Source organism: Acanthisitta chloris, unplaced genomic scaffold, assembly GCF_000695815.1.
Source record: "Acanthisitta chloris isolate BGI_N310 unplaced genomic scaffold, ASM69581v1 scaffold43872, whole genome shotgun sequence".
NCBI classification, from domain to species: Eukaryota; Metazoa; Chordata; class Aves; order Passeriformes; family Acanthisittidae; genus Acanthisitta; species Acanthisitta chloris.
This window is the reverse complement of record NW_008661922.1, coordinates 1-22666: the sequence shown is the minus strand read 5'-3', so window position 1 is coordinate 22666 and position 22666 is coordinate 1. Positions and strand designations below refer to the sequence as shown.

The 22666-nt window shown below is 49.9% G+C and overlaps 1 protein-coding gene across 1 annotated transcript; it reads right to left on the bottom strand.

The window, feature by feature from the left end:
• Positions 1-250: 250 nt before the first annotated feature.
• Positions 251-20956, bottom strand: ASCC1 (activating signal cointegrator 1 complex subunit 1; the record flags this gene model as incomplete). The annotated part of the gene is made up of 8 exons (XM_009070363.1): positions 20845-20956; positions 19065-19164; positions 18075-18172; positions 15943-16121; positions 9534-9670; positions 7085-7204; positions 2431-2552; positions 251-330 (listed from the first exon to the last, which is right to left on the bottom strand). Coding segments are annotated over exons 1-8 (948 nt in total), but the record flags the coding sequence as incomplete, so codon positions are not given.
• Positions 20957-22666: the final 1710 nt, after the last annotated feature.

Here is a 22666-nt window from a genome sequence, read left to right as displayed (position 1 = left end):
GACAACACCAACACCCACTTAGCATTCCTGATCCATCCTCCTGCTCCGAGCCTCAGGAGCTCCTATTAAATGCTGTAATGCTCCCAATTACCAGTGATCTGCATTTTTTGTTTTCTAAACAGATTTCCCCCTTCCCCTGGGAGAGATCCCGTAAGCCTCAGACAAAAGCAGCCTTGAAGAGGTGTTTGAACCTCTTTTGGCTGTGCAATACCCACAGTTGGCTCAATTTCCCTCCTGGTTCCATACTGACCTTGAGGATATTTCGGCCATCGAATGACTCCCGTTCCTTGAGGGATGATTTCCCAGGCACTGGATTGTTTCTCTCTTCAGCTGTAGAGGGAAAAGCCACCACCAGAATGAGCTTCAGATGGGAGAACTCTGTGTACTGTACCTCACCCCCCCCACTCTCCCTCCCCAGAATCAGCTGCCAGCTAATAAACCATATTTGCCCAGTTCTTAGTGCAAAAACAACCACTTCCACTTGGATTTTGAAGGGAATAAGGCAGGAGTTGGTGTGTCTATCAGGATCACCTGTTACCTGGAGGAAAGATTCTGAACCATAGCTATTGCCAGGGTGATCCTGTGGGGCTGATGGCTCAGTGCAACACACCTGCTTCCCTGTGGCTGATTTTAATCCCACATCCTGCCATGCCAGGGTGAGAGGCATGTTCCACGGCCTGGAACAACCCCAAATTCCAGGCTGAGATTGCCAACACAATGGCACCAATACAAACCTCTGCTGCCTGCTCTGGGAAGCACATCCATGTGGTGTGGATGCTCCTGCAGAGTGGGCACACAGCCACACACAGGCAATCAGCTCAGAACCCAGGCCCAGGGCAACTGCCAAGTGCCTACATCTTGCAGCCATTTCCCCAGAGCATGTCTGGGGTTTTATATAATCCCCAAGTACATGATCTGTTCTTTCCACAGGACCTCTACCTCACTCAAGAAATAGATTCAGCAGTTCTCTTTCATCTCCAGCATTGCCTCTGAGGTCTCCCTCCCATCCAGGCTGCTATTCAAATCCTGCCTGGAATATCAAGCGACTTCGACTTCCAGGGTTGCCTGCGGAATGCTCTCCCCATTGTGTCTGAATGCCTGACATGCCTCATGGGGCTGTGCAGAATCCAGGCTCAGAATGTCAGAGGGAGCTGTCCATGTGCCTCTCCCCTCACTGACAGACATACCAGCACTTTGGGCTCACGTTTTTGGGGCTCAATTCAAGACCTAAGCCCTAACTTTTCATGGTTTCTCCCACCTCAGTGTGTTCTCTGACTTCAGCAGCTGTCAGAGCCTGAGTCTGCCCAGAAAACCATGACACACATCACCTGCTGAGCTCACTGTCCACACACACACTCAGAGAGGCAGCAGAACTCAGAGAATTCCCAACACAAGCTATGGGCACTGTGCCAGAGCACACACATGTCTGCACATAGAAAACCAGGCTGTAACACACTGCCCCTCCCCAAATGCGATGCTTCTGAGGCTGCTTTATAAAGTAATGTGGTAAGAATGATGCTGCAGACTGCCAGAGCAGACAATCTCTTGGCAGACATGGCAGACACCATCCACTTAAGAGTAGCTCCCATTCAGCCTTGCAGTGTCTGCGTCTGATTTAAGGAGAATGGCCCTGGAATCACATTCCTAAACCAATGGGCAATCTTGAACTTGACCAAAGAGGATTATGTTTTCATCTTGTTTAAAGGTCAGCACAGCACATGGAGTCATTACTGAATTTCAGTTTAATGCTGGGGCACAGAGAGCACAAGACCTCACCTACACAAGGAGCAGCTGAGGGCACTGGATCTGGTCAGCCTGGGGAAGAGAAGGCTGAAGGGAGACCTCAGGGGTCTGCAGCTTCCTCAGGAGGGGCCATGGTGGGGCAGCACCAACTTCTGCTCTCTGTGACCAGTGACAGGCCCTGGGGAGCGGCATGGAGCTGTGCCAGGGGAGGTTTAGGCTGGATATTAGGCAAAGGTTCTTCCCCCAGAAGGTGTTTGGGCACTGGAACAGCTCCCCAGGGCAGTGGTCACAGCCCCAAGCCTGACAGAACTCAAGGAGTGTTTGGCCAATGCTCTCAGGCACATGGTGGATTGTTGGGGTATCCTGTGCAGGGCAGGAGTTGGACTTGATGATCCTTGTGGGTCTCTTCCAAGTCAGGATATCCTATAATTTTCCTTGAACACATTCCTCCCTATCCCAGATCCTGTGAGTGCTACTGGGTGCCAAGGTTTTGGAACCTATGAATCTGCTGATTGCTTTTTCATCTTCCTCTGGGTTTTCCCTCCTGCCATTCTCCCACAGCCCTGCAGGTATTCTTGAGCTTAAGAAAAATCACAGCACTGAAGAAATCAAACAACAGAAGCATTTGCTGAGCAGTGGCACTACTTGAAATGCATTTATCAGTAGGGATGAAGGATCTGTACCTACTTGGATCTTTCCTGAAGAGAGTGTTCATGACTGTAGCGTGCAGCTTCACCCTATCCCATTCCTTCAGCATCAGGCCCGAGGCCACAAACCTCTCCACCAGCTGATCTGCAATCACCTGCAGCCTGGGGAGGCACAAAGAGAAGGAACATGTCAACCAAAGAGAAGTTCCTGCATCATCAGCTTTTGGCTATTCAGCCAGGGGGCAGCAAGTGTGAAATGAAGTCTCTGCATGCACACAGGAAAGGGAGTTATAGTTCCTGCTGGAAAGGGAGCAGAGCCACCGGGATTCAGTTCCAGTGCTGAGTTCTGGCTGTTTCCAAAGCTTCCTCCACAACTGCTTCTGCTGCAAGTACTCCAGGAGGAAGGGCAGATTTAGCACAGCAGAGGACTTGCTCACAGTGACAGATGTTCCTAGGAGCTGAGGGATGCAACTCTCCACTGCCAGGAACACACTGTGACTCTCCTTGCAAATGCTAAGATCTGCAGTTCCACAGGGGCTTTGCCATCTTCAGTCCCAGAGGATCTGCTGGAGCCTGGAGCCTCCCTGTCCCAAATAAGCAACCCAGTCACTGGGCTGGATTTATGGGAGTGCCCAGGATGTGATGAGAGAGGGCATCAACCTAGACAGCACAGCCTGGTGAAGGCTCCACATTTGGAGCAACTGAGCAAGGAGAACAAAAGGACTTACTCCCACCTTCGTGACAGGGATGAGAGCAGCTGTGGCTGCTGGATCTGTGGGCACACCTGTCCTAGGACAGGAAGCAGAAGCAGGCCAGGGATCACAGCACACAGAATCATAGAATGTTAAGGGGTTGGAATGGACTTCAGAGATCATCCAGTACCAAACTTGTCCTGGGCAGGGACACCTCCCACCAGAACAGGTTGCTCAAGGCTTTAGCCAACCTGGCTTTGAACACTGCCAGGGTTGGGGCAGCCACAGCCTCCCTGGGCAACCTGTGCCAGTGTCTCACCACCCTCACAGCCAAAACTTCTGCCTAAGATCTCATCTAAATTTCCCTCTTTCAATTCATGCCCATTACTCCTTGTACTGTCACTGTAGCTCCTAACACAGACTCCCTGGAGCCCCTTCAGATCCTGGCAGGTTGCTCTGAGGTCTCCACACAACCTTCTCTTCTCCAGGCTGAACAGCCCCAACTCTCTCATAAGGAAGGTCCTTTGATCAGCTTTGTGGCCTCCTCTGGACTTGCTCCAACAGCTGTACACAGACGAACAAAGGCATCTCTGCTACCTACCTGATCCCTTCTACTAACACAGAGTCCCTCTGCAGCTTCCCTGGAGCTCCTTCAGGTCCTGGAAGGAAGCATGCTCATATATCCTATGTCTGAAGAGCCAAAGGAACTTCCAGGCTGCTGCTGTCTCTGAAAGATTCCTGAAGCTCCTGAGCCTTACCCAAAGCAGTGAGGATGTGCTAGAACAAGAGCTTCCAAACACAAGGCCAGAGGGTATTTATGCAGAGGAATCTGAGCTTCCCTCAGCACGTCCAAGGGCTGAGGTCCCACCACTTGGGTGTCTGAGCTGCAGCAGAGTGTGGCTGGTCCCAGCCCAGCCCCCAGAGCCTGGGCTGCCACGCTCCAGGTGCCAGTTCCTGCACCAGCACTGCTCTGTGCTGCCCCTCACGGGCTGTCACCCCCATGTGACCATTTCTAGACCCTCAAACCACCAATTCTCCTGGTTTTCCACCATTTCCTGGCTTTCCTTCAGTGATTTTTAAAATTAGCAGTGACAAAGATTAAATGAATATCATTACAGACAATACTAAAACAAATTAGCAGAGAATAGCTCAAGTGAAAATGGTGCTTTATTGCTTTATAAAGTTAATCAAGGAAATAAAACAAATTAGAATGAATTATAATGGAAATTATTTGCCATGTGGGAGGCATCAGAGCATGATCCCTCTTTCAGTCTGAGCCATTCTATGTGCAGAAGGGCTTGTCAACCCCGAATTCTGTCTGCAGTTATGCAAGCTAAGTCAGGATAAATCAAATCTCCTGCTTTACAGCTTAAGCTGATCGAGATCATCCAAAGATCAGGAAGGAACTCCACCCCACAGCCATGCCAGGAACCACACAGGGCCAACAGGACATCTCGCATGAGACAGGAAGGCACACACCTCTCCCAAACACAGGCTGCAGCAGCCTGAGCCAGCGCAGCAAGCCACATGGCTGCTGCTCTCCTCTAGTCTTGGCCTTGCAGCCCAGAAACTCCTCTCTGTCTGCTTTCCCCATTTCCCCGAGCAAGGCACAGCAGGAGTCAGCAGGCACGTGGTGCAAGGAGCTGCTCAGCAATGACTGGACTTGCAGGCCAGGAAAGAGAGTTTTCTGGAGGGATCACCACTTGTCCCCTCTTTATATTCACTGTGTGTCCAACACTGTCTGCTGGAATCTCAAAGAAGCAAAAGCTGCTCTCCATCAACATAAAAATACTTTCTTTCCCCTCTGCAAAGCTAAATGTTTTTCTGGCTGCTGGCTAGCGCTGAAGGAATTGTATTAGGGGAGAAGTAGCAGATGAATTAATTTACAGGTGAGGGCAGGAGCAGCCTGGGCCAAGGATTAAATTTCACGTTGCTTTGCCCTCTCTGAGCCCATTGCTGTGCAAAAGGCAGAACAGGAATTGTGAAGAGAGGCCTGGCTGCCCACAGGTGCCATGCAAAGCGTGAGGTACGGCTTTAGTCAAAACCTCAGCTAACAGATACCTGTGAACGAGACATCAGCCCTTTCCTAGGGGATGGAGGGGCAACATTTCAAGTTTCAAGGCAAGGTGGATTTGAGCCCTCACTGCTCTCCCTGGCCAAAGCAGCTCTGCCACTCCTGGTGCACATCAGCACTTTGTCTAGCATCATGGCTGAGTGGGCTCTTAGCAGAAGGCCTACAGCTGGCACCTGAAACACCCCAGGGGGCTAGTACCAACAACTCAAGCTGTCCTCAGAGGTAGGCAGGCAGCACTGTCAGTTCAGGCCCTACTCATGCTCTGCAGGATTCCTCCAGCAGCTCCTCAGGCCAGGGATTCATTTCCAGATGCAATCAGGAAACCAGCACCTCCGAGAGACCCAAAGCTCAGTGACTCAGGAGATGAGGCTCTTATCAGCTCTCAGAGCTGACATTCAGATGCTCCCTACAACAAACCCACCAAAGGGCATTTGGGTCAATCTGTGTCTGCCTCTGTCTCATCTTTCTGAGTGCTCCTGCCTTCTTTCTCCCTGAGCTCTGTGTCCTGGCTGATCTCTAGCTTGCCCTAGTGCTCCACCCACCCCTGCTTATTTCATCTCACCTCTTTCAGGGTAGGACAGACTTCAAAGTGGAAGAGCCAAGAAAAAGAAAAATATTTCAGTCCCTACTGCCTCCCAGTAATTCTTACATTGTCATTCTCCCACCCATTTCCTTATCTCACTTCCCATCTCTTCCTTCAACACAGCCTCTAAAGAGCAGTTTGAAGCAGGGTTCTCCTGGCTCCTCAGCCCTCAGGGAAAGGAAATGCCAGAGCATGTCCCTTCTTCCCTGAATCCCTGCTCATAGCCTCGCTTCTCCACCTGCACTGCTCCGTGCTCCTCTGCAACTCCTGCTGTCCTCTGGCAAGGGGAATATACAACAAAAGGGCAGTGCTGTCACGAAAAGACAAGGCTGAGGCTCAGAGAGAGAAGGCTGAAGCTCTTCTGGCTACTACCCTACCTTCTTTCCAGCAACTGGCAGCATGGAGGACAACAACTCTTATGTTAGTCATAGAATCCCACAATGGTTTGGCTTGGAAGGGATGTTAAAGATCCAGTTCCAACCCCCTGCCACGTTCAAAGCCAGGTTGGATGAAGCCTTGAGCAACCTGTTCTGGTGGGAGGTGTCCCTGCCCAGGGCAGGGGGTTGGCACTGGATGATCTCTAAGCTCCATTCCAACCCCTTAACATACTATGATACTATGACATCTTCCACTAGCCCAGGTTGCTCCAAGTCCCCTCCATGTTTCCTCAGTGTTCCAGAAAGCACCAAGGCAAAAGGTGGTTCTGCCACTGGTGACACAATTCTCCAAAACAAGGTAGAGGAAGATTGTCCAGACACTGCCACATCCCAGGCAGTGCTGCCTGTAGAGTTAAATCCATCAGCCACAGTGGTGAACAGCACTGACACCAACCAGCTTCAAGACTTCCCAGCAGCAGCTCAGCAGAGATTTCACACCGAGTGCCTGTTCCAGGCTGCTACACACACAAAAACCAGGTCTGCAATCAAGTCATGCCATCCTGAGGACCTGCTGGTGTAACTGGGCTTTAGGAATAATTCAGTGCTGCAGAACAGGCCAGGCTGTCCAGAATAATCTGGATTGCCGGTTGGGAACTAGACAGCAGAGGCCAAGTGGTCCTGCCTGCTAAGTCATCTCAGGAGTGTCTCCTCAGTCATCTGATCCCTGCAGGAGCTGTGACTCCATTATTCACCCTGACAGGCTGCTGCAGGAACAAACGACATCTCTCAGCTACACCACCAGTGACTGATGGAAAGAGCAAACACATCACTGCCTTAACCTGTTTAGGAAGTGAGGATGACTTCATCTTCCTGACTGCTGACCCCAGTGCAGCCAGCAGAGTTCACCAGCCTCAGGGGCTTCCCTGGCACACCCAGGGGGAAGGAAAGAGAGGAGTGTGGGGACTCACCTGTCTGAGCCATCCTTCATGTGCACTTGGGCATAAAGGACATCCATCACAGCAGGGTCATCATTCATGTACTCCACTCCTGCCACTTCCACAGCCAGGGGTTTGCCTCCAGTGATTTGGCTAGAACCCAAGGAATACCTTCTGTTAAAAAGCAAAATGTCACACCTGCTTTTGAAATGCAACACTGATGCACACCCTCGATATTTGGGGTTACTAAGGGAATGATAACAGATGCTTTTTATTGCTGTAATTAGACACCATTTGGAGGCTGAGCAGAACTTAAATGTTATATAGACCATACAGGGCAGTGACCTCCACTATGTTCTTCTCTTTTCCATAACTTTCAGCTTGTTTGCAATGAAAAACAAACCAAAAAAGGCTCCCTAATTCCTAAAGCTCCAAAGGCTTTGGCTGCTATTGTCTTATCACCTTGGGAAGTACAGTGATTTAAATTCATACACTGAGTGTTTCAGACACACATTAAGTCAACTTGTCAGTGCTCACAGGCCACCTCAAGGCTGAGATCTCCACTGACATGTCAGCAAACCCACCAGCAGTAAAGTGGCACAGGCTCTCATTCCAGAGAGGCTCCTGCCTTGCCTCTGAAGTGAGCAATCATGACACAGCCACTGACTTTCCCCAGGAAAGGTACTCCTTACACAACACACTTCAAAGTACACTGCAACATCCACTCACAAATGCTGGAATAAAGCTGGTTTTAAATCAGCTCCAGGTCCTCTTGCAGGAAAATGTGATGTGCACTCCCACACCTGCAAACACACTGTGGAGTGTATCAGTTTCCCCAACACACCTCCTCCTTGCCTTTCCCATCAGAGCATCCCGGGGAGGCTGGTGCCCCTGGGAGCAAGGGATGTCTCCTGGGAAGGACGGGAGTGTCTAGGCAGGCAGATGTCGCCAACACAAGGTAACAAGGTGAGGTGACTCTGCTCTGACCTTGCTCCCTCCTGTAGGTCTCACCCAAGTGAGGTTCCCAGCCAAAATTCCTCAGTGGAATAAGGAAAATGTGGTTTCCCCTCCCAGTACACTTACTGGGAGGAAAAGAGCACAAATGTACTGTTATGCACATCACACTGACAACACTAAAGGTCATGTATTCCCAAAAAAGGCCCAAAAGGGCACATCTACCTTCACAAGGCACTTCCTGTACTCAGAAAGGGAAATGAACACTAATGAAGGTTTGTGCGGGTGGAAAGAAACCTAAATTAATTTTCCAGCTATATTTATTCGGGTGTGGCGGGGAAACAACCTAAAGGTTACATTCAAGTGTTGATTCCCCCTTCACTAAAGGGGAGTAAAGATTTTCTCTGCCTCACTTCAATCCACTTAGAAGGAAGCTGCCACTTCCCAAATACTGCAGGCAGAGCCTCCCCCTGGAAACACACTTGCATGTCTGTTCAGCAGCTGAAAGACTGGAGCTGTCATTTTAAAGGCAGAGGTATGAATTCTGGCCATGCATTAATTCCCACAGCTATTAGCTGGCACAGCACGGCCAATTCTTCATGCACCGAGGCAGCAAAGAAATGAATCTGAAAGCTCTGTGCTCGGTGTGCAAAGGCTTGGCAGAAAGAAATAAATAAGCCACTCCCTCAGGCCATCTCCAATTTCTAAGCTGCACAGAGATAAGCTAATTACAGTGTGATTGGAGCACATTTGCAGCTAAAGCCCTAACATCTGCAGCTCGGTGTTAACAGGAGGTCCTGGAGCAGGTCCTGGAGCAGCAGTGTCAGCCTGATCACTCCCATGGCTCGTGCTGCCTTCCCTGCACACAGTTCCTGCTCAAGGAATGCGTGTCAAGGACACCTCAGCGTCTGCTCTGTGGCAGGAGGGAAGGACGTGCTGGAGCCACTGCAGGAGCATGCGAAGGGAAGGAGCTCAGCCCTCCCCCTGCAGCAGGCAGGGACAGCAGCAGCTCTGCTCACACAGAGAGGACAGGGATGAACATGAGAAACAGAACCACAGAATCATCAAGGCTGGAAGAGACCTTTAAGGTCATTGAGTCCAACCATTAACCTGTCACTGCTGTAACCCCTAAACCCTAAACCTCCTCCAGCACCAGATCCAGACACCTCTTAAACACCTCCAGGGATGGTGACTCCACCACCTCCCTGGGCAATTCCCTAATCCAATGCCTGACCACCCTAATCGTGAAGAAATCTTTGCTAATATCTAATCTGAATCTCAAATAGAAGTGAGGAAAGCGGCTTCCAGGGAGTGTTGAGGCTTTGAGCTGAGCTGTGAGATGCTATCAGGCTCTTTGGGGCTGCTCAGTGATCTCAATCCCCATTTGAAACATTCCAGCCTTTTCCTGAATTCCTAGAGTTAAGACTATTGAGCTGCTTTGCTCTTCACTGTCCCTTGTCACAGACACTGTGCTGCTTTCCCCCCACTCAAGTCCTTGGTGATGATACATCCCTTTTTCAGCACTTACTCCACAAAGTCCTCTTTGCAGCGCTGGAGGAGGTCACAGGCTTTCTGAATCTCTTGTTGGTTCAGGAGCACCAATGTTCCAAGGGTCAGATGGAGCTTTGCAGGGTTCTGGAACAGGCTGCTGCTGACCCCATGATCCTACAAATCAGTCAGTTGATCACATATAGGTGTCTGAACTCACCTACACACCTCCATCAGAGGGATAAATGCTACAGAGGATAGAGAGCAAGCCACTGCCATCAATCCTTTAGTCTCTGGTTGGGTTGGTAATGACTTGAGGTTGAAAAGGGAGGCAAGCTCCCTGCCTGCCTTTCCCTTAGGGCTGGGAACAGCAGCCTGGAAGCTCCTTAGAGCAGGCTGTAATGCAGGACCAGCAGCACTCACTCACACAGGGCTCCAAGAGGAGAGACCTCCACAGCTGTCGAGGCAGCAGCTGCCACCAGCAATGAACTCCACACAAGCCAGCACAGATTTAAAATTTGAGCTAAGTCCATTTTTCTTGTGCAATAAAGCTGGAACTAGCTGTAGTGACAAGTTCTAAATGGTCTCTAAATCCTGTCTAAACACAGGTTGCACCTCACAGCACAAGCACAGCTAATACCAGCTCTGATAATTACATTTTTCTTCTTCCCAGGTGCCCTATAGTGTGCTGAGATGAATTGAGTTTAAATTCTCTTTACAAGAAGAGTTGTGTGTTGTTGCTGGGGGAGAACTGTTCCCAGGTGCAGCAGTGGTTACATCCAGCTTTAAGAAATATGCTCTTTTGTTCTGAGATGCTTATAAAAATACCTCCAGGATGGTTAACACACCCATATTAAAACAATTATTTCCACTTAGTGGCCATTTCCCATCAGTGCATTAAATAACCTCCAATTTTAGCTCCAGATGAAGCCAACCTGCCAGGCCATGGAAGCCTTGCTCTGTCTGTAAAAAGTCCACTGGCTGAGAATGACAGCTTTGAGGTTTCTAGCTGTGCTCCACAGTCTGAAATAAAACCTTTCAGGTGTTTAAACACTGCAGTATCTCAGCCTGTCAGGATTTTAATGCCCCACATCTCACTCAGCATTTGTCATGCCTAATGACCACATCCAGACCCTTCTTTACAGCAGAGCTGGACTAGGGATGAGCCAGCCTGCCACACAGAGGCTGGGGGCCTTGTTCCAGCAGCCACAGGCTGGCAAAAATAGGGATGGCCCCATCTCACTTCTTCCACCTTCCCCTCCCTGCAGTAAAAGCCTTGTGGCTTCCTTTAATTCATCCTGCTGTTAACATGCATGACGGGACATGATTTCTTTCCATCAGCCTTTTTTTTCTCCAATGATATCCATAGCCAGAGAATATTCAGCCCATGACGAAACAGCAGCTTGGATAACAGGAACTGGGAGAAGGTTTGGTTTCTCCTCGCCACGAACGACCAGCCAGTGTCACTCCCACAGAGCACACAGAGGAGGTACAGTACCAGAGCAGTTTGCAGGTCAGAAAGTCAAAGCCCTAACTTCATTTTCTACCCTAGCACCCTGCAAACATCAACCTGCCCCAAAAGCCGGGTTGGTTTTTTCCCTTGGGCTTTCCTACAGCTGAGTGTGGGCTGAGAGCTGACAAAGCAACACCACATCACCACCATAACCCACCTCCCGCCGCTGGGAGATGAGTGGGGAACAGCAGTGCACAGCCAGCAGGACAAGACCTACATAATCTTCCTGGGTTACTCCCTAGTATTTCAGGCAGCTCCTGGAAATCCTGCTCACACCCCTACTCTTCACAGGCCAGCAGATCCCACTTCTCCCACACACAAAGCAGAGGCTGCGTCAGAGGTAGCTCTCCCTGGAACAGCAACGTCTCCGCGGGTGTCTCACAGCCCTTCCTGGTTGGATGCAGCTCACTGACATGCAGAAAGGCTGGAACCCACTTATTCCAATCCCAGGTTATGGTATGCCATCAGCAGCTGCTGTGTTACCTTATGGGAAGCTGCCCTGAGCCCTGCAGCTGGACCAGCAGGGCCAGACAACACCAACTACTGCTAAGGAAGAGCCATGTCTTCCTCTAAGGATAATGATCCCAGGAGATGTGATCCTGTCACCACTGTGATTTTGGAGCTTTACGGACATCTTCCAAAGACCTGAGTAGGCCTCTCAATGTAAGATACAACCAGAAAAGCAGGAGTGAGAAGTGAGACTCAGCATCAGAGATGGGCAGAGGCATACTCTGAGTGCCTCTCAGTGACAAGCTCCTCCTTCACTGGTTTCCTCCTCACAGGGCAGCTCCTCATGGCACAAGTCACAGTGGTTTATGCAAGCAGAGCAGGAAAGCAGAGCATCAGCTCAGGTGTCTCAGCAGGGAATCACCACATTCCACAGGGGAACCCGAGAGCAGGAACTCACTGAAGATACAAACACATAAACCAGATTCTGTTGTCTCTCTGACAATTTACTGTTCAAACTTGGGTTCTCCCAGGATGTGCTGAGAGGCAGGAAGAACAATCCATTTCTGCACCACCCATATGTGGTTACTGTCCATTTTAGCTCATGCCTCTCCCTGACACTGCCCTATCATGCTAAAAAACCAACTCATTTCCACTCAGACTTCAAAAGTCTCATCTTCCCTTCCTCTTGCTACTTAAGATTCTTATCTTGGCTCTGCTCCTTTAGAAGGAACACAGAGAGGATTTTATCTGGCGTCTTCACCTCTCTTTGCAAAGCCCAAGCATGTTGCTCCTCCAAATCTCTGACCCTGTAGTAGGGAAACCATAAACCACAACACACTTCAGGCCTTCTACATGATCAATTCCTCAGCTCTTCCGCCCTGTCTGCGTCCTCTCTGCTGTCTAAGAGCTTCCAGTGTTTGCAGACAGCTTTATGTTTTGGAGGTTGTTTTCCCTTAATAGCAGGGTACTGCATGCCAGCTACATGCTCTCTCCCACCCTGATCCACAAACAAAGGAGGGAGCCAGGAAAACAGCCTTTCCTCGGATTGAGTGAAGAGCTGCAGGCTCAAACCCCTCCCATTTTCTGTCCCTTCCACTCCAAGAGAGAATACCTCATTAGCAATGTTTGGTATTTACAGGTTGCCATATATTACAGCAATCATGTTTCTTCTCCCTGCTACATCTGCAGCCTGTTCAGCCTGCAAACTCAACTGAAAGCACAGACCCAACTGTGATTTCCCACAACAACATTGCTGCAAAGCCTCTTCCCTTCTCCACCTGCACACTCAGACAGGCGACTCAGTTCTCCTCACTCTGACACCTACATGGCTGTGTGAGGAGACTCCCAAGGTCATGCAGACCTCCTGCTCTTCCACACCAGTGATGAGCCTGTCCAGGTGAGACACTTCCCTGTGTTTGTATCAAGTAAACCCCAAAAGTGCCTCCCCTTGGCCCTGCTCCATGGCCTGACAGCCCTGACTGTATGGCATGAACAATACCTGAAGTGTTCTGTATTTCAAGATAAGGTTTATCTCCTTAAAGGTCTTAAAGACACACACAAAAAGAACTTAGAAAGCATATACCTACCAACATAATGCTATAAAATATAAATGAATGGTTGCCATGGCAACTGCTTCAGAGAGAAATAGAGTCCCTCACAAATGCTCAATGGCCAGAAGAAATCCTCTCACACACACACACACATACACACACCTGGTTTTCCCTACCTTATCATTATTACTCTTCATTCAAAGACCGGAGTTTACCCAATGTTTTGCAGCAGGAAGAGAAACTCCACTTCTGTCACTGAAACCTATTCAGATTTCTCCAAGTATCCTGAGAAATCCCATTGCTTTGGACAAATCTATAAGCTCTCTTACTGCTCTGTGAGGCACAGCTTTGAAGGACTGTTTTTCATTACTGATGTGCTCTCCAGCAGACCCTGCTGTGAGATAAAGTGCTATTAGAGTGGCATTACTGGCTCAAGGAGTGATTGAGAGACGTTCAGGGCTGCAATATACTCCGCCACCTAACAGGCAGCAATAAATACATCTAGAAACCCTTTGGCTAATACCAGGAGAAGGAAGGGCAGGAAAATAAAGCTCTACGTATTCCTAGGCTACACATATGCAACCCCCAAATACCTGTTACTGGCTGAATTCTACATCTCAAGCTAAAAATGGGAACCCTGGAGCTGATGTAAGCAGTGCCAGGAACAGTTCAGGGTCTTATGGGACTCTGAGCAGTCCAGATACAGCACAAAAACTGCAGGAGAGACAGAGGGTCAGGCAAGAGAAGGCAAAATGAACATGACCAGCTTGGTCTCAGCACTCCTCTGCCCAAGGTTGGGCTGCTGCAGCTTTCTGGGACAAGGAGCACGTGAAGGGTTTGCACGTGAAGGTTTCTGAATGTGACGGGGGAAGGCAGCAAGATAACATTGTGAACATGTTCCTAAGTGGATGGCAGATCTCCTTGTCTCCTCAGGGATACAACCTGACACTGAAGAGTGAGCAAGAGATGAACAAAGTGACAGAGACAAGATCAGGAGGGGTTTGGAGAGCAAGTAAGATCCCCAGCTGAGGCTGGGCCAGTGGAGGGCTGCAACCTGACCAGGAGGCAGGAAAACTGAGTGCTCTGCAGGGAGAAGGGCTGGTCCTGTGCAGGGCTGGAGTACTGCAGGATGAGAGGCACTGGATGAGAGTATGAACAACAGCATTAGCTGCAAAAATGGATAAAAGACAGCACAACTCAGAAATGTGACACTGACAGGATTCATTTGACAGTGAGGCAGCCTGGGAGCTACAGCCCAGCAGTATGTGTGGGATACACACTGAGGGAGGGATGAGGGAGATCCATGGGACCTGCTGGCAGGTAGCTAGAGGTGCAGGAGGATCACATATACAGAGTCCAGGATGCCAAGGCTTCAAGCAGAGCAGGGCCAGACCTCAAGGGAGATCAAGTGAAAGGACTGGAACAGCCATAAGCCCAGGTGGAAGAGGAGGAAGGAACACCAGACAGGGAGCGGCAGCCTCAACCCAGAGAAAACAGTATGATCAAACACGACAGAGCCCCATGCTGAAGTCACAGCCCCTTCAAGAGCTCCCCTTCTCTCCCTGGAACTAGAAGCCAACAGAGGGAGCCAGTCTACCACTCTGTCCAGCCAATACCACCTCAGGCTGATGTTTCCATCCCCCCTCGTCTTCAGGCTTTCCTTTCACAAAGGAGAGATTTAATACAGCTAGAGCCACTGGCTAATGGGGATAGATGATCCTCCCAGCCCAAGGAAAGGGCTCTCGGCACTGCACTGGCTAATCCCTGGATCTGTTGGCCAGTTTCAGTTGTATTTAATGTCAGCTGGAAGATCCAAATGATAGAAAGTTCCTAAGATATCACTGGAATAGGCAGCTGGGAGAAGAGGGGCTTAAATCCCATCTGCCAGGAGAGACAAGGTTGCACAGCCAGCTCAGGGCTGCTCCTGGGGACGAGGCAACTGACATGCAAGTGACCACAAGAACTTGAGCAACAATTCTTATCTCCCAGGATATCAGATAATTCACACCCATAGCATGAGGACATAGGAAACCAAACTCTTTAAGCTGTGCTATCTGCAAGATTGTGTTTTCCCCTTGGCAAGGCACAAGCAGAAGTGACGGACACGAAGGTGGAGAATATCAGCCCACAAAACCCTGCAGTGTGTGTGCAATGTAACCTGCAGCAGCCACACAGAGAACTCTTCCCTTTTGCCTAGAGATGTCCTTGAGGAGATTCAGGGGACACAGCAATTTAATAGCACCATTCCCTCTCCTCAGCCCAGCCCTGACACACCACTCCTGTCAGACTAGCAGCACACTAAAATAAATCAGGGAACACAGAGCTTTCACTTCATTCTGTTCCTCATTTCCCTATGCCTAACTATTTCCTGCAGCTCCCAAGGCAAGATCTGAAGGCAAGTAGGAGGGACTGTCAGCACAAAGTCTCCTGGGGAAGAAGGGAAGCGATGAGATGTGCAGGATGGCATGTGCTACCAAGTCATTTCTCGCTCAGCTCCAGCAGGGACACCCTTCTTCCTCCACTGTCAGCAGCCAAAGGAAAAGTGAAACAGAAGCAGCAGCAAACTTGTGAATCCCTACCTGGTTTCAGTTATAAAACCATATAAAATGTAGAAAGCTCCACTGCATTATCTAGTGGCTTTCCTATCAAGAACAATCCCGCCACCAATCCTCTTTTGGAATCTTAGCTTTCCTCCCATCTAGGAAACTCTGCAAGGAGGACAAAATAAGTTACTAAGGATTTATTAAGTGAGCCATTCCACTTTTCAGGGGATTTCACAACAGCACTCACAACAAATTCACAGCAAATCCACCAAGTTAAGTAAAAATGCATTCCTACAAAACAGAGTAAGGCCTTCAAGGGAAGCACCCAAAAGCTCTGAAGACAGCACTGCTGCAGGGCTCCCACTGCATATTCATTCCCATGCGGCTTCCTACCTTTGAGCATTTCTCCAAGACTTCGTCCTTGAAGTGCAGGAAGCTCTCCTGGATGGCAGGCTGGTTGAGAGCAAAGGACAGGAAGTGTGTGAAGGGCTGTTTCCGACGGAAGCTGTCCAGGAGCACATCAATCCGTGTCCGGGCAGAGATGACACCGCTCCGGTGCTGCCCAGTGATTACTGCAAGGAGACACAGCAACTTCTGTATGGCTTCAGAGCAACCCCTGTCTGGTTTCAAAGCAGTTCCTGCCTGGTTTCAATGAGACTACAGTGAGACACCCATGCCCATGCTCAATACAGTAGTCAAACGGACTGTGACATTACACATGCACTGTAAAGTATCAATACTGGAGGATACTATGATGGTAAGAACATTTGTCCTGGGTTGCAGTGTGGGGGTATCCATGGTATGTATTCTATTATCATCTCCACAAGCTGTTAGAGCAGGTGGGGCAGTGATCGTTATCACCTTGTCCCTCCCTCAGGGCAATCCTGATGGCTCCCTCAGGGGGCTGTCTCTGATTAACGGGCTGTCAAGGACCCATGCAGGACACATCCTCCCAGTGATCCTTATTGCCTTGTCCCAAGGTGAGGTGACTCACCCCAGGGGTGGGGAGCCAAACATGCTCACAGGGATATAAGCCGGGGTTTGGACCAGCACAGGGAGCCCTTTGCCTGATGGATTCCCAGAGGACAAGAGCTGCTGCTGGACCCTCAGGAGAGAACCGGATCTGCGGGATCACTGCTCCAACAAACCCATCACTCCAGGAGGACTGCAGCACCATTTCATCGGACTACTATTAACTACACCCTGACTGACAGGGTGTCAGGTTACTTTCTGACTCTGTCAGGTTATTTTTTTTGTACTGTTGCATTTGTGTTGTTCATATTAAACTGTACTTCTGACTCAGAGTCTCTCACCGGTTTGCTTTTCAAACCAGCACAACATTCCAGGAGATACCAGGAGGGAACTAGGAAAGTCTGTAGGACAGCATCTCTCTGCTGTTAGTCCCAGGCTCTCTGAGAAAGCCTCAGGGATCAACAGCGCCAGCCATGCCCAGAGAAACCCTGACAGACTCCCTACTTGACTTAAAATGCCTCCTGACACAGCTGTGTTTCGCCCTGCAATGACAGGATGATATCATAAAAAGTGTCCCCGTGCTCTCAAGGAAGTCAGCTCTGAGTGCCTAAAGAACAACCACTGAGAGTCCATCAATTCAGCAGCCCTTCAGCTTCCCAGAGCATTACTTCATGTTTTCACAGAGGCAGCCAGAGTGGGAAAGCAAATCCATCAAGCATCAAGATGGGCTGAGTCGCTTGTGCATGCACTTGAAGGCACCAAACAGAGCACACTCGAACTTGAAAGAACCACAAGGAGCAAAATTCTCTTGGCTTCCTATTAGTACATGTTTTCAGCATCTCTCAACCTTCCTAATGGTCCTTCAAGGTTCTTGGGAAGGAGTCAAGCCCCACTTCTGCAGAAGTACCACCACAGGATCCCCCTGGAACTACCTCCTCAGAGCTCCACCACAACTCCACACTGTGCCAACAATCCCTGGAGCATGCCCTAAGGGGCTCTCCAAACATCCACCCTGGGTCAGCCCTTGGGAGCAACACCTTTCTTTTTAAATCCCTAGAAGTGAGGAGAGGGAACATATGGCAGCAGAAAGGCTGCTCTCCCTGTGGGGATCAAGTGACAGCACCAGAATGGCAGCAATGTCATCAAAACACTCCTCATGTTAGAGAACATGTTCAGTTCATGTATAAATATACAAGGAGGTAACTTTCCCTGAATGTTTAGTTTGGTTCTTATTAATGGGAAAGGCACTATTTTAAAAGCAAACCAGAAAACACATTCAGGCCCACAGTTCCTAAGTCATTCAGGGCCCAGAAGTGAACCTATTCAGTGAATTAAAATAGACTTTTTCCCAAAAAAATCCTCACTGCTTTATAGGCATTTACAGACAGAAAAAACAAACTCTGGAGAAAAGTGAAGTGATTTTTCCAGGGCCATGAAGTGAGTCAGTGCTGTGTCAGAAGCACAAACTAAAGGGAAAACACCTCCTGTTCCCCCTCCCTGCCCAAGTTGTGTTTGTGCTAGAGCAGATGAGAGAACACCCATGTTCAACTCACCGATCTCTCCTTCCACTCCAGGCTTGGGAATGCTGATGGAGGTTCTAGTCTCTGTTTCTAGCCTCTTCTTGGTCTCTCCTTTCTTCCCAATTATGTACCTGGAGGCATAAAGTGACAGTTACACGGTGTTCCTGGGCCACTGTCCATAGAGTGTGTCCAGCCAGGACATGAACCATGTCCTGGATGAGCCTGGCCCCAGGCAGCTGAAGCCCCCAGACAGGATACCTCCGTGCTGGAGGGATGCACACACTCAGCTCCACGTGCAGGACCCCAGCCAGGCACAGAGGGGATTCCTGGGACTACACACATGTCCAGCCTCAGACCACAGAATGATGTTTAGCTGTGGCTCACAACTGGATTAACTGAAAACAAGTCAGCTGGTCCATGACAGCTCTGCCCAGCACATCCTGCCATAGCTCATTTGTCAGCTGGGTTGTCCCTTTTCCCCACCATCCCAGCTGAGGAAGAACTAAAGGCTCTTTCTCTGCTTTTTCCTTTGCTCAAGGTAGTTATTTGCAGCATCCAAATACTCAATGGACCACTTTTCCTTCTCTATACCTCAGCAGAACCATCCAGCTAATAAACCTGTCAAAAATACCTAGATAAAGCTTCAAACACTGCAGGCTTCCCAGTAAATGCTGCATGGGAGTCAACAGCCAATTCCAGTGGTGTGTGCTTGCTCTGAAAGCTTTCACAAACACCCCCTGCCAGGCTGCTGGCCCCACTTCTCCCTCCCCTGCCTTGTCTCCCCTCCCTGCTGCTTTTATCTCCAAGGGAGAGATGCTCCAACACTGCTGCCAGCCAGCAAGCACCACCTGCTGTCCCTGCCACGGGGATGGAGAGGAGCTGAGCCAGGCATTGCCAATCTTCCCTTCCCAAATCCACAGCACAGGATACAGTCCAGAGATCCTCAGAGAATAAATACTCTGTGCTCCACCTCTTCCCCAGCTGGCAGCAGCTCAAACAAACCCCAGGCACACACAGGCTCACTTGTACAAGGGGCTGGGAACCTCCACTCGGCACTGGAAGCCTCTCTCAGTCTCCTCCACCGTGAAGGCATCACAGGGCTCGTCCGGGCAGTCCCCAGGACCTGCCAGGGAAACCACAGCACAGGTACAACCTCTGCAGGGGCTGGGACAAGCTCTGCAGGACAGCAGCCTCCCAGGCTTCTCCCAAGGTGAAATAAAGCAAGGCACAGGCTCCTCTCTGCTGTGCCTAACTGCTTTAGATTTCACCTTGCTGCCAGCTCCAGAACACCTAGTGATTGCTGCTAAATCTGGTGGGATGAGGCATAGGAAAGCAGCAGTTACAGCCTAGGAAAGCAGCAGTTATAGTCTAGGAAAGCAGCACCTACAGCCCAGGTTTCCTCTCAGCTGGAAACTGTGTAATTCCCAACACAGTGGGAATGGGCTCTTCTCCTGGCAGGGTGAGGCGTCTCTTCACCAGCCTGTTCAGAGACTCGGGCAGGGATTTATAGTGCCAAAGACAACAAATAGGTGAGGAAAGTTTTGCTCCAAGGGCTCAGATCAATGTTTTGGGAGCCAGAGACATTCCCACAGCTTCACCACAGAGGAATGGATGCACTTTTCATCCATGCGACACTCAGTTGTGCCTGCTAGGTTCAGATACCATAAAATTACAGTATGTTAAGGAGTTGGAATGGACCTCAAAGATAGCTGCTCCCAACCCCTTGCCCTGGGCAGGGACACCTCCCACCAGAACAGGTTGCTCAAGGCTTTGTCCAACCTGGCTTTGAACACTGCCAGGGTTGGGGCAGCCACAGCCTCCCTGGGCAGACTGTACCAAGTGTGTAACATCCAGAAAGAGTTCCTATCTCCTTCCCAGCACACACAGGGATGAATTTGGGAGTTAAATGCCATGTTAAAACTTTGTTCAACCCACCAAAAAGCAGAGAGAAAGAAACAGGGCCACAATAGCCACAATCCTTTCCATTTCGGAAATAACACCAGAGCTTTGTGCCCACAACAATTCACACCCAACCACAACATACATACAGGCAGATAGACAAAGTGAAACACACTAGGACAAGGAAAATTTTGCCCCCGAAAAAAGGTGACACCTTCCCAAAGCTGCATGGCAGGAGGCCAGTGTTGAAAGACAAAAACACTGCAAGGACAGAGCTCTGTCCTTGCCAAACCTGCAAAGACTCACACTACAGGACAGAAAGGCCCTTCAGGAACCTGGGAAAAATAGACCTACAGTGCTGGCTTGGTTTTCCCTTTGCCTGGAGCTTTCACAGGTAGCAAGCAGAGTGACAGGATGAGAGGACATAGTTTCTAGATGTGCCAGGGGAGGTTTAGGATAGACATCAAGAAGAATCTCATCAGAGAAAGGGTGATAGGGCATTGGAATAGGTTGCCCAGGGAGGTGGTGGAGTCACCACCCTGGAGATGTTTAAGGAACAACTCAACATGGTACCTGGTGCTCTGATCTAGCTGACAAGGTGCTGATGGGTCAGAGGTTGGACTCAATGGGCATGGAGGTCTTTTGCAACATGATGGATTCTGTGACGGTCAGCCAAACCTACTCAGGGTAACTGGGATTCCACCCCCTCTCTGATCAGCAGGACCCTCAGGGAACAAGACAGAGCCTTTTTCTCCCCCTTGCACACCTCACTCCCCCACACAGACAAGGGATTTGTGCTCATGCGGACAGCAGAGATGACACTGAGAGCTCCCTAGGTCTTCAGCATTGATGTTTTCACCTGCAGCACATCCTGCCAGATCACCCCTGGAGCATCACTCCTTACCTGCACAGAAATCCTCCTCCTCATCATCATGGGGGTAGCTCTGCTCCTGGATGAGATTCTTGCGGTATACTCTGTCTCCAATGCGGATCAGGGTGGGCCTCAGCACCTCCATCCTCCTCCTCCTGTGGCAGGACACACAGCTCTGCTAACCTAGCCCAAGGAAAGGGAAATCCCCATGTTTGCTTGTGGATTGGGTTGGAAGGACCTTAAAGCTTGCCTATTCCACCCCCTGCCATGGGCAGGGACACCTTCCACTAGCCCAGGTTGCTCCAAGCCACATCCAGTCTGGTTTGGAACACTCCCAGGGATGGAGCAGCCACAGCTTCTCTGGGCAACCTGTGCCAGTGTCTCACCATCCTCACAGGGAAGGATTTCTTCTCAATATCCAACTTAAATCTCTCCTCCCTGAGCTTAACGCTCGTGAATCTATGCACAAGAGACTTCAGAGAGGCAGCATCACCTCAAATCTTACATCACTCAAAGAGTAACTTGATGAGAACTTAAGTACATATTTCATCAGCTCCCAAAGCACAATCAGACACAAAAGGGAAATTTAAGCAATATAAGGTGTGTAACTCTCTAAAACTCACAAGGTTTAGCCAGAACTCACTGCAGTCTCAGTCACTGTGATGTTTCAGGACTGTGAACTGTTTCACCTCATTGCTCTACACAGCTGCAGATCAACCTCAGCCTCCTGCAAGGATTTCCCCACACCACTGACCACTCCCACACACCTGACATGCTCCATCAGCCTCCCAAAACCAGTTTGTTCCCAAAACCCAGCCCAGTTCCCTGGATGTGCTCAGGAAGCTCCTGGGGAAGGGAAACAAAGCTCTGGTTACACCTCCTGCCATTCCTCTCAGAGCCTGGTGGAAAGCCTGGGGCACACATATAAAATCCTTGCTCTACCCTGTATTACTCCATTATTATAATCTTAAACACAGTTTCTTTGGGCTTTATCTGGCCCTGAGTTAAACTTCTCACCATGGAGGACATTTGCTGCTGTTAGAGCAAAGAACTGACAGTGACCCGTCAGAGACTTCACACCTTCAGCACTTAAAAAGTTCACTGAAATGTTGAGTCTTGGGTGTCTCAGTTTGCCTTGTTTACACAACAGAAATCTCTGAGGCTCAGACAACAAAGTCTCCACCAAAAGATTCACCTCTGTCAGAAGGTTTATCTGTGCACTGCAGGAGAACAGGGAAAATTAAGAGCTTTCCTTTGAAGACATATTTGTCCTAAATGCAGATTCATTAGAGTGACATCAGGTTCAGGAGGTTAAAGCTTATCCATTCAGTTCCAGCACCACCTTCTGAACTGACTCACAACCACCTCGACTCACACTGAGAACGAAAAACTTACACGTAAATGAAAGGAGTTCAAGGAACTGCAGCTCAAGGAAGAAGTGCAGAGGTGAGCTGTGCTCAAAGGAACACAGCATTAACAACAAGTCACAGCCTCTGGGCTTTTTGATGCCACAGGGACTTCTTGGCTTACGACTTCAAACACACATTGGCATCTCAATTCCTTAGCAGGACCAGGCTCCCGGGGGCAGGATCAGCCTCCCCGAGGTAGGACCAGCCTCTCGAGGGCAAGATCCAGCTCCTCCGGGCAGGACCAGGCTCCCGGGGACAGGACTAGCCTCCTGAGCGCAGGATCAGGCCCCTGAGGGGTTGCGGGCAGCTCCGATGCGCACCGCGCCGTGACCGTCCCGTGAGGGCACAGCAGGCTCCGCAGGGCCACGCCGAGGGGCTGAGACTCGTCAGGCCGCTCCGTTCTAGCTCCAAACCCGCCGGGTTAGGCCGCGGCAGAAACGCGACCT